The 12,436-nt window shown below is 47.4% G+C and overlaps 1 protein-coding gene across 6 annotated transcripts in view; it reads right to left on the reverse strand.

Moving 5' to 3' along the window:
• Positions 1-1,192: 1,192 nt before the first annotated feature.
• PAX5 (paired box 5) overlaps positions 1,193-12,436 on the reverse strand; it is a 134,851-nt gene continuing 123,607 nt past the window's right edge. For all 6 annotated transcript variants that reach the window (XM_050328848.1, XM_050328846.1, XM_050328845.1 and 3 more), the window contains 2 exons: positions 9,449-9,535; positions 1,193-1,341 (listed from right to left, as the gene is read on the reverse strand). In XM_050328848.1, coding sequence (XP_050184805.1) covers positions 1,265-1,341; positions 9,449-9,535 — 164 coding nt within the window. In that variant the 3' untranslated portion in view covers positions 1,193-1,264. The remainder of the gene's footprint in view (positions 1,342-9,448; positions 9,536-12,436) is intronic.

Raw genomic sequence — 12,436 nt, forward strand, 5'->3', positions numbered from 1 at the left:
ATTTGTAGCCATTCTTCTCTCTTAGGTTAGTCCCCCACAAGCCACACATTGAAGGACATGTGACTATTAGTGCTCCCTCTCTGAGTAAGAGGGAAGAAATGTGGAATTAGCAGGGCAAAAGTCTCCCCATGCATGTCTGGACTACAGTGTCTGGAATCTGTGATGCCTTCACAAAAACACACAGACCCCCAAAACAAGCACCTTCCCCTCTAGTTTGCCTTGAAAAGTGAGTGTGGCTGCCCTCATGCTCGGTACACCCCGCTAAGTAAAATCCACTTAACAAAAATCATTACAATGGTACTTCTTTGCCTTCCTCTCAGGGTTTTCATGACTAGGTTTTAGCACACAGTCTATTGAGACATACGTAAGGTGTCAACTGTTATTTAGGAATTCCCTCCTGGAGGCTGCTTAACTTGAACTCACCAATTTGTTTCAGGGCTATGATGAGATATGAACATAAATTAATATTAAGCAGTAAAATATCACAAAATTGCCATGTCTTTCAGTTGCCCATGTGTTTGATACCAGCATGTAGTATGATCTCACACAACTGTCAATAGGATGCTCTATACAGAAATAACATCAGCCCAAAATACAGCCACAATGAGTGTTAACCTGGTTCAAAGTTGCTTAAAGCTTACTGAGTTCTTTGAATCAGTGCACCTGTTTCAAAACATAATTTCAGATGTGTTTTGAGTTTGTATTTTTACAGTGTTACTGCTTATGCTTAACACACTCTTCTAGTAATACAAACAAGCAAGTAGCAAGTATTTACAGTGGTGCTTGTGTAAAACTGAGCAGATTGATTTCTTTTTGTTGCCACAAAAAAAAAAAAAAAAAAGAAAAGAAAAAAGAAAACTGCCTTGAGTCTCACAGCCTGTTTCAGTGTGCAGCAAGAGGAAGCTGCCCCAAGGGGAGCTGCTCACACCTCTTCCTTATCCCCAGATACAGCCATGGCACCCGCAGGCGATTAAAGCAGTAGCTAGCTGGCTGCAAAGAACATGAAGCTACTATGCACTTTTGACCACACAGAGCTTCAGGAGAACCCCTTCCTCCCGTTTCTCTGTTTGATTTGAGACTCAACCAGATTTAAGAATACAATAATCAGTTCATCAAGTTTAAAGAGCAAAATTTCAATGATCATGTTCCTAGTAGCTACTTTCTCCTTCCCTTGTGGTATAGCTGGCGTGGTTGTAGCAAGGTGACTCGCCGCGGTTGTCCCAGGTGGTGCATGCTGTCAGCGCCAGTGCCTGGGGCTCCGGCATCAGTGGCGGTCATAGGCGGTGGCGGTGGCTGGTGGGGCTGCCCCACGGGCCGCAGTGCTGTAGTAGTAGGGGGAGCCTGTGAGAGATGAGACCACCGTGAGGAAGACAAAGGTGGAAAGGTGCCAGCTTGAAGCATTCTGACATGGGTGGCAGAGAGCTCTCCAGCCAGAGCTTCAATAAAGGCTGGGTAATTAGAATAAAAATCACATTCACATAATCTGCATAAGAAGTGGGTACCATTGCTTTGCATTGCTGCTGGCAGTTCGATACCTTCTTCCCTTTCTTCACTCAAAACATCAATTTCATCTACTTCACCAAAATAGTTAATTACTTTTTAAAATGAAAGGTCAAAATATTACACCCCCAACATACTAGCACATTGTGACTTCTTTGATTTTCCCCCCTTCTTTTGGACTGGGGGGGAGGAGGTAGAGGAGGCTGAACTCCAAAGTATTCAACACATTTCACTGAAAGCACTCATTTACTGAGAAAAGGCCTGAAAAATATTGGTGATGATTTTTTTCTGTCCTGCAAAGCTACAGAGTGGTAGATAGAGTGATCACTCAAGGATCACCAGGAACCTGGACTGTTTGCTTGAAAGACGAACAGCCTTTAACTTGTACCTAGAGAGATGCCAATCTGTCCAGACAGCACCACTTATTAAATAAACATTCCAAGCACACCAGCAATGAAGCCAACTCTGCTCCATCCTAAGAAGAGAGTTAGTCAAAAAAATTTCAAGGTACTACCACTTTGGTCTGCAAATCCAGTTATGCATGTATGAGATGTAAGGCACATCACAGTGCAGAAGAAGCCCCTTGGAATGACTCATACTTGGACGTGTGCATCTGAGACCACCAGGTAGTTTTTGGGTGGGCAACAAAGAGCCAACACAAGCAATAGCTCTGGAGCAGTCAGGGCTGTAAGGTCTGTTTTCATGAGAGTTGCCATCCATCCTGAGCTCCTTGCCTTCAAAGCACGTGGGACAGCAGTTTGACAGACATGCCCAAGGGTCTTCAAAGCCCTAGATGTGACTTGCTGCAGAGGGAATAAATTCTGCTACTTCAGCAAGTCAGAGTAGCTGACTCCACCTGGAAAAGGTGGTGCTACCAGAGTTCAGTGGGGCCTGTGGATCTCTTAGGAAAACATCAGTGGCAGTGAAGCCTAAGGTGTGTTTTTGGCTGTTTACTTCCCACCCCAGACTTTAGAAAACCCTGCTCCTGCAGGTTCAATGATTGCCCAGTCTTTGGGTGTAGGCTGAGTGTGGCAGTGCCCCAGTTGTTCCATCACCATGACCCTGCACACCCTCTGAGTAGGAAGGAGAAACCCAGTTGGCATGCCCTGTGCTGCTGTTCACCTGCCCTCTGCTCAGCCAAGAGCCTCCACGCACAGGAGGCTGGAGAATCTTTTGGCCTTTCCTCCTGCTGCACAGTCTCCAGATGAAGGCTTTGCTGTTCAGCCTAAAATGACCTAAGTGATTACTGCTGGTTCAAAAGCCCAAATACAGATTGTCAGTTGCACAGTCAGCCTCTAAGAGAAAGCTCACACATGATCACCATTAACCATTGGCAACATGCAGGGCTACCTCACCGTTGTGGGTCCACCAGGATCCATCTGACAGACAAAGCCCAACTCTTCCTTCTAGGCTGCTTTTGTTCAGAGTGCCTGTGGTGGGTTTAATCTAGGCCTTCCTTGGTTACCAGTTTGTAACCAAGGAAGAGGCAGTGTTCCCAGTATTCCATACGATTTTTACGTAAATCGGGGTATAAATAAGAAGGGGAAAGAGGCCTTCTCTCTCTTCTCTTCCAGCGGAGTACAGGAACAGTGGGTCCTTGCGTTAGTCTCGCTTATCTAAGGCTAAGGCCTGCAGCGACCGCTGGCCTGCCACGTGGAGGATAGCAGAGTGCTGGCCGTGTGTGCCAATCCTACTTCTTTCTAAGGGACGTGGTGAGATTTGTTTTACTAGTTATTTTACTAGTTCTCAAGTTTGATTACGTATATCTGCTCGGTGTCCCTTCATCTCCTTTTGTTCCTTTTCCCCTTTCCCTATCCGTTCGGGCGGTGTTTGGATTCCTTTTTGCTGTGTACACAGCATCTTAACTGTAATATACATCAAATATATATATTTTCTATATAACTAGTTGGATTTTCGGGTTCTTCAATTTACATAGTTTTTTTTTCATTTACTCTAAGGGAAGAAGGAAGGGGGAAAGGAAAGAGAGGCTGCTACTGGGGTTTGGACATTTGGCAGGGAGCCAAGTTCGAACCATCACAGTGCCACATCAGGAAATCAGCTCAGCCTTCATCACCAACCTCCTGCTTCTCATTTCCAGGGGAGCACAAGCTGATGCATCAAAGAAACAGAGCTCTGCCAGCATCTGCTATTGCACAGTATATGCAATGAGCTCCTTGGCAGAGGCGCAGCAAACGAAACTTCTTTTTCATGATCAGTGTCATACTGACGTGGTACTCTGCATCAGCAATTCTGAGGGGTCAGAAACAAAGGGGTTTGGCTACTGGAATGTGGCTTCTGCACCAGTCAGTGCTGTGGCAGAGCAGGAGCTTGTATGCAGGGAGACAGTCTGTGTTGTCCTCAGTATCATCTTTAGTGACCCAGATATTCACGCTTAAAAATCAGACAAAGCCACTACAAAGGGCAGGGTTTAAAAAGAGATAAACCAATCTTCAGGAGTGTCATTCCACCTGACTGGAAAGGCATTTTTACCACATCCAAGAATAACTCAAAAGGGTCTGTGAAATCACTGGACAGGATAAGTATTTGCAAAGTTGCCTGTATACAAACTCCTAGGCAGGAACCTAACCCATCTAAGTTTATTTAGTAAAAAGTAAAAATCTGAAGCCATAGTCAATGGTGGCAAAGCAGATCCATTCAGAGAGTCATTATCCCATTGATCGTTGCACAGGTGTAGAGTTGACATCCTTGTATTATCTTCTGAGGGCACCACAACTGCTATCCTAGGCTGGACAGACAGTCCTCTTCCAGAAAACTGACATGAGGTTAACAAGCCCCTGACTCAGGAATGGTATTTCCTGGAGAAAATACTAGAAAGATTCAGAAAGATAGTGAATACCTTTCTTATTGGCAGCTTAAAATTAAATGCTGTATACTGACTATCCCAGTCAAAATCAAGCCATTGAAAACATGGAAGCCTTCCCTAGTCAAACTGGTCAAGTGAACAAAGGCAAGTGTAACAGTACACAAGACTTTGAAATGTGCATGTCCAGTCTAGCTAGGATTTTAGGGATGTTCACTGTAGCAAGTGACCTGGGGGCTGTGCTTTTGGGGTGCCCAGTTTTCTGGCCCATGTCCATCCAATGATCCATGGGGATCATTCTGCACTGCAGGGCAGGCATTATCTTGAGACAAAATAACTCACAGGCCAGTGAAAGGTGGAAATACTCTCTTCACATAGAACATCACAACAATATCGATATTGAGCAGCCAGTGGTGGTCCAAGTAGAAACCCCAGTTCCTACCAGCACCAGAACCAGCACAGACCATAACAGCTCAACTCAGGCAGAGGGATGAAAAATCCAAAGGAGGGATCTAGAAGCACCTAACAATTTCATCCTGGTTCATGGAGCAGTGTCTGGGTCCCACCAGAGCTGGATGTAGCACTTTACGAGGTTATCGAGTAATTGGGGCCTTTCGGGGGTCAGGGTCTTCGTTTTTCCATTCCCTCTCCCTCCACTTCTGTTCTGACTTGATGCAGCTACCAAAGCTCAATATTTTTCCCATGCTTTCCGAAGATCTTACACTTCTCTCAAGTTAGATGTTTCTGGTTTGCCTTTCAGCAGTGCAATTGAAAAACCTTGTATTTAAAGTGAAAAATGAAAGTATTCACTCTTCCTGTCACCATGCCCCCATCCAGAACAGACTTGTCCACTCCTCTGTCATTTTTCCTTTCTAATTCATACTATCATCTATTTATTTCTTGACACAGTCATTTCTGGTGCCTACTTATTCTCCAATCTTTCCACAGAAACCCACAGAGGAATTGAATCTAATCCTAATTGACCAGCTCCAAGACCTGCCTTTGTGTGGAATCATGCCAGCACTGGCAGCCAGAACACCACAATCGTGCAGCCAAACCCACCCAACCAATGCACAGGGACCACGTCCGTGTTGGACATGGGACATCACATCAAATGGAACCCACAGCAAGCATCATTGAACCAAATACTACAAGGCAGCACAAAATTGAATAATTTTTCTTCATTACACAGTGTTGCTGTTATCCACTCTTAGCATGCACATACTGAGCTGACCCTATTCTGGTAAGCACCAATACGTGCTGACAGTGACAGCATGAGCCCCAGGACTCATGCACGTACCTTCATATGCATCCCTGCACTGTACCACTTGCAGGCTTGCAGGCAATCCACTACACAGTGTGGGGGGGAAAAAAAAAAAACAAAACCACCACTAAACAGGAAAAAGGGGCCTTTCCCTCACCTCCATGTCTGGCTTTGAGACGGGGACACCTCCTACAGCCACCAAGCCAGACACCACATGAGTGACCAAGGTTTGTGACCTCTTCCCAGCACATCCCCCTTAGAACTCAAGGTCTGTCCTCAGTCCTGCTGTGGTCAAGGAGGGACCAACCTCCACAGAAGAGGCTGTCATGTCCCTGCCACACAAGGGTGTGGGTGCCAACAGGGCTGACAGCAGGACGCAAGAGCAGGAAGATGCTGCAGAGCTGCAGCAGGCAACTGACTTCTTCTTCTGCCCTTGCTTCTCTTGACCACTCTGGAGGACTGTGGTTTGGTTGTCTGCCCTTCCCCAAGGAAGGGCACCAAAGCAGTGGGGCACAGAATTTGGGCTTGCCCCAGAGGGAACAGTCCCCCATCTCCACCATATCCCACAACAGTGGGGTCAGATGTGGCTTGGCTGCATGGTGCACAGGAATGGGGAGCACCAAAGCAAGAGCAGAGCAAGCACTGGGGTGATGGTGAGCAGCTGGTGCTCTTCTGGGGCCAGACAGCCTCTTCCCAACTGCCTGCATGCCACAAGCATGGTTCTGCCTTCCTATGAGGACACCACCTCACACCCCTCACTGCTGCTCCACATGCACAGGACAAAGATAACAACTAAAGTTTTCTCACCATTCTCATCTGTCTCTCAGTTCCTATTTTTTTTATGCTCCCCAAAAAATAATTTTTCAACCCAAGTATCCTTTCTTCCTACCACTTGCAAATCATGGCATGTTTCTTTTTAGCTGCTCTTTCACAGGTCTCAGCCTGGTGTGATTGCTGCTGTGTAATTCTTCCTTGCCAGCACAGGGAATTAATTGAACATAGGCACTGTTAAGTGCTTACAGTATTACACTTTCATCTCAGTGAAAGGAACAGGACTTTGTAAAACAAACTGTGTCAGGCAATGTACCAGTCCTGATTAATTTTGTCAGGGTTTCTCTTCTGAGGCTGATACTGCCAGAGCTTGCTCTCAGGAGAGAATTACTAAATACTCTCACGTATACTCCTGAGAGGAGTGGAAGCATCCTGGATATAGTTCAAATTAACCTCCTCTCCACAGCAGGTGCTCAGGGTCATCACATGGCATCTTCTGGGTTTGAAGGGAGACTTGGGGCAGGGTTTTAAGGCACTGCCACAGACTCCTACTTGCCCTGAATTAGCAGTGGGATTAGCAGATACTAGGAAGATGGGAGTGCAGGAACAGGCTTCCAGTGACAAAGACAGAATTGTGGTTAAGAGGGATTTTTGCAAGGCATAAGAGATGTCTGATCCACAGCCTGTGGCTGATTGTGGAGACGTTGCTCAGATCATATCACTGTACTTAAACCTATCGGTGGTCAGACAAGGGGATTGTCCCTCCAGGAATCTCCAGTCCCGCCCATGTTGTGACCAGGTTGAACTGAAATGATAAATTAATCTTCAGGACTTGCTGCAGAACAAAAATTCCCAATTTCTTTTTCTTTTTGATGCATCAAGACTTCCAGTTTCATGACTCCAAATGAATGTGTTGTTGAACACTCAAAGCAATATAACCTTATCTGTACAATGACTGAACCTGTGTTTACTGAAACAAGAAGATTTTGAAAATGCCAAAACAAAGTATATTGAAGAGGGTAAAAAGAAAGGAAGGAAAGATTATATATTTTAACAATTCACAACAGCAAAAAATAAAATTAAACAAAAAAAAGCATGAAACATTTCCACTTCAATCAAGCTGAAGTTTCTGAAAACAGTAGCATCTAAATTTTTCTGCCCTTGTCTCATTTAAACACAGATTCATAGCATGCTGCTGAGTAAATACTGCTGGAGAGATCCCTGCCAGCCTGAGTCACAAGCGTTGCTGCAAGGAGCATGCCATCTCCATAACTGTGCTCATATGGCAAAGATGAGATGGAACTTGCCCCCAAAATGCATCATCCAAAAAGGAAAAGAGAAAAAGAGGATAAATGGAGAAGAAAGGGAATGGTAAAGGTAAAAGCTGTCCTGGCAGCAAGCAGCTGTCTCCTACCAGCCTCTGCTTTAAAGTCTTCTCCTGATCCAGACCTATGCATCTCCAGCATATTCAGAGTACCATGTAGACCTACCCTGCACGGCACCCTGGACAGCACACTCAGAGCTGGTAAAAGCCCATCACCTCAAATGAAGAGCTGAGCAGGTCATGGTCACAACCTGCTGCTGATAGAGTCGAAAGGTTACTGTCCACCCCTGTGAGGATGCACAGAGCTCAGGAATGGCTTTGGGATGGCTCCAGATGGTGCACACATCCTCCCTTGTGGTAGCGGACACCCACAGGCAGGAGCACAGCACACAGTTCAGGTGCCCCTCCAAAAGCCCTGAAGAAGGGCAGGGTTAGGGCTGGGTTGTCATTTATTTTTAGTGCCACGCCTGTTTCTTTACTGGTTTGCACACAAAATTTAGAAAGTCACCTACAACCTGGCTTCCTAGGCCCATCCATGATGCAAAGCATTGCTGAAGCAGCTCTTCCGCTTCCAAAGGAGTTACAAAATGAGATACGAAGAAAGCATGGTGTATGCTCTTCCTCCTGGCAAAAGCATCTTTCCCACGCAGCCGAGCCAAGATCCCACCAGCACTACCAGCTGTGGCCATGGAAACTGTGAGTTTGAGCATGGGGACTCCCCTGGCTTTGTGCAGCTATGCCCATCCATATTAGCTGGAGATCTGTCTGCTGATTTATGATGGAAGCGCTAACAAACCCATAAATGTGGCACAGCAAATAGCAGCATTATACCAGCACCATGGCATGAGAGGCAGAGGCAGCCTATGGCTCCCCAAGGATTTGTTTAAGGACAAGAACAATGATGAATACAGCCTGGGTGGTTCAATTACATGGGGACTCAATTACTTAAAACAAAGAAACTGGATGAAAAAAGTATGACAAAAATTCAAAATTATTTCGCTGCTGGAGGTCACATATAACAGCCCTGTCATCCATAAATCTGGAAATCTCTAAGGCATGCTAGTCCTGTGTTGAGAGATGACAATTAATTGGTATTTTACTTACCTCATCCATGCAAATTATGCGGGAAAAATTCTAATTACTGCATGCTACATGTATATAAGGTCAAAGGGGGCCAGCTTTTGACAGTGGTGTAAAATGGATTATGTTTATCCTTCACATGAGGGCTATGATCCTGCATGAGCTACAAGGCTTCTGTCTCCCACTGCTTGTAGGGACTGTGCTGGCATCAGCAAGGCTGCATGGGCATGGTGGTCCCTTGCAAAGGAGGGATGGAGTGGGCAAACACACAATTGGGGCACAAATGCAACATGAGGTCAGGGAGAGATGCAAGGCGCTTGTATGAGCAAGCAGCAGTGGCATGGGGACTGATGGGGCTTACATCTGGCTGTAAGCAAGCTGACACCCCAAGTTTTGTTTGAACAGGATCCCTTACCCTCAACAAAATGGGTATCATGCTTTCTAGCAACACCCCATGCCTATCCAAGGATTTTATCAGGCAGAAGCAGGACAGCAAGGGGTTTGGGTCAGGGCTTCTTGGCAAAGGGAATCAAGAATAATTGTGCACCCCAAAGGAGACCTGCAGTCCCATGCATGGGCTGAGCATAGGGACTGAGGACCAGGTCACTACACATGTTCTGCCCACCCCAGGGGCGGAAAAACATCACACACATTGCTCTGAGCTCTCAAGGCAGGAGTAGCCACTTACCCAGCAGTCCAGGGTTGGGAAACCTCCAGGAGTCATTGTATGTTGAATACTGTGGATGGCTGTACGGGGTCCCAGAAAATTCACTCCCTAAGTTAAAGAGACAGAACAAAAGGTCACTTGATTTGAGTTGACAGTTACCATTCTGGGAGAAAGGAGCTCTTCATTGTGCACTGTTCTCCAGTGATAGCTGCAGTAAAAACACTGCTAGACACCTTGAGGAAGGGTAATATGGGTGGGCAAATTATGAAGTAAATGGGTACAGCCATCTTTTTTGCATCCTTTTCATGCCATAGCTCAGGCCTGCTGAGCTAGTGGGATTTTCTGTCAGCCCATGCTGAGGATCAAGGGAATAAGGAGGGATGGAGAGGCCTCTGGGACATGCTGATGGGGCTGGTCCTTGCCTCTGTGGCCCTACAGCACTCAGGGCAAGTAACACAATACAAGGACAGGGCTGCTCAGATAGGGTCTCTGCTGCAGGACAAGATGAACCAACCATCTTCCAGATACTGGGTACCCTTCCAGGTGAACATGGCCACAGTTTCAGACCATTTGTTCAACACTGTAAGCCAAGGAGAAGGATGTTTGCATCAGTTTCAGACATATTGAGCCTTCTAGACAAAGGCAGAAGAAATGCTTAAAGAGCTATTTATCACCTTGCCAGCACCCGCTCTTCCCATCTGTTTGTTCTCTTCACATGTCACCTCCTGCTTCATATTTCAGCTGCAAGTTATTCAGTACAGAGCCTTGCACCATGGGGCTCTGACCCGGGCCCACCTCCATGCAAATACCAACACTGCTGCTGCTTTACTAGAAAATTTTCCTCAAATGACAGATTTCCACTGTCCTCTGTCCTTCTTCCTCCTTTCCGTCTCCTTCTCCCACTCATAAATATATACGTGCACAGGGCAGCATGGCAGGAGAAAGGGTAGGTTTCCTTAGTCAAGAGGAGAGTGCTGCCACCCTGCAGTAGAAGATGCTGACCATGACCTTTGCCTGCTCTGGTCCTTGGTGTTGGTGCAGCCCCCATACCGTACCCAGGAGCTGCCTTTACTCCAGTTGGGCAGTAGACCCCTGATGCCATGTCCAGAGCACCCAAGGCTCAGCACCCCTGCCCAGCACAACTAACAGACCCACCCTGGAGACCACACCTGGGTCCCCAGGCCAGTAAGAGGCCTTCTCTCTCAGGACACAGTTTAGGCAAGTTGCTGGCCCACTGGCTCCAGGGGAAAGGGAATGATGCTCTTGCCACCAAAATATAGGGTCAGATATAGATCATCTTGGTCTCCACATGATGCTGCTTCAGTGAAAATGAGTTACCTTTCCATCTGCACGGCAAGATGAACACACTGAATGTGCTGACAGCAGGACCGGCCCATCATTGATCTGCTCCAGGAGGTCTCTGTTAGAGGTCTCTCCCTTCCTTGTTTCTGACTGCCCTTCAGACCCATGGGATTGCATCTAACAGCTTCAGCCTGCTCTCTCCCCCTGCTCCCCTGACACAGCATCCTCAGAGAGGAGGTCCCAAGTCAGCAGCACCAAGTGCTTCCACACCTTGCTGTGCCAACCACATCGCTTCACAAGCTCAGAGAGGGTTTCCTTAGTGCCTCTAAGGAATGGAAATAATTCACCATGAGCCAGAAAGAATGGAGCTGTTTTCAGACCCTTCTTCGCTGTGGCGTACACCATACCTACAATTTCTCTCTGCTCCTGACCCTATGGATGATAGATGACTTTGGCGTCTGAATGTTACCTCCATCACTATGCTCACTCTAAAAGCGGGAGGCATGGCAAAGCTGGCAATGCCAGAAGAGATGTCAGGAGCCACCTGATGTACCAGGGCCACTGGCAAAAGCATCTGCATTGCCTTCTGCAAGCCAGGAATCCCAATATCTGCTGCAGGACATAGCAGCTTCTCTCTGGTCCTTTCTGCTTCTGCACCACCACAGCTGAGGCTGTTGTCTCACCTAGAGCCCTTCCTGCTTGCCCCCTGCTCCCAAAGCCTTTTGGCTTCCAGCAGGTCTCTGGCCCAGCTTAGTCTTTCTGCTGTTTGCTCAAGCCTGCAAAGCACAAGGGCAGCAATAGGTCTGGGAATTTCACTTGTGAGTATCATGATGTTTCCCAGTCCTTGAAGACTCAAGGCCAGATCCTCCTGCCAGTGTGTGGTGCACAGAAATCCCTTCATCCTCTGGGTGCCTCTTCTACAGGGAGGAGATCACACACCACCTCTTCAGGGGTTTCATTTCTTGCTTTCCACAGGGAAGTGAGAAATTCAAAGATTTAACCCTTTTTAGTTGCACAAAACAGTTGGGCTGCCTGACCAACGTGACGTGTGAAAGATGATGGGAGAGTCCTGCTACCACATCCTCCCCTGGAGCTGCACAGTGCATGGACAGAGGGACAGGACAGACTTTGATCCCTGGTGCAGGCTATTTGCACAGAGTGCACAGAAGAGCCTGTCCTGTCCTTTGTGCACTAGGAGCACCCCAGGCTTCAAATGAAGCTCACAGTGAACTGTCACATGCCTGCAAGAGTTGTGTCCCATGGGGGAACATGCTCCCCTTGGACAACCCCTCATTCTCAGCTGTCCCACCGCCCTCTTTCCCTCCCTCTTTCTCTCACTGCCTCCCTCCCTCCCTCCCCTTCACACCCGCCGCTCCCCTCTCCTTTTCTCCCGAGGCTGCACAGACCCAGTCTGTCCCATGCTGATGCTGTGCACGCCATGAAGCAGGTAGCAGTGCTTTCCAAATGTTCATCAGTGCTGCAGCAGGGCTGCGGGTGGGAATGGGCTGACATTTCATTGTTTCATCCTCTCCTGCCTTGCTCTCCTCCCCCACCATCCCCACTGCCCTCCTCCCCACACTTGCACACAGACACACATCGTGGACCCTCTCTGGGGGATGCTCCAGTGCCTGTCAGGCTGAGGCTTCCAATTCTCTGTTTTTTATGCCTCAGTGGTCAGGGTGTCAAGCTCCTGCAGTACAGACTAGC

This window comes from Myiozetetes cayanensis, unplaced genomic scaffold (genome assembly GCF_022539395.1).
Source record: "Myiozetetes cayanensis isolate MyiCay16 unplaced genomic scaffold, myiCay2020 scf4, whole genome shotgun sequence".
Taxonomy (NCBI): Eukaryota; Metazoa; Chordata; class Aves; order Passeriformes; family Tyrannidae; genus Myiozetetes; species Myiozetetes cayanensis.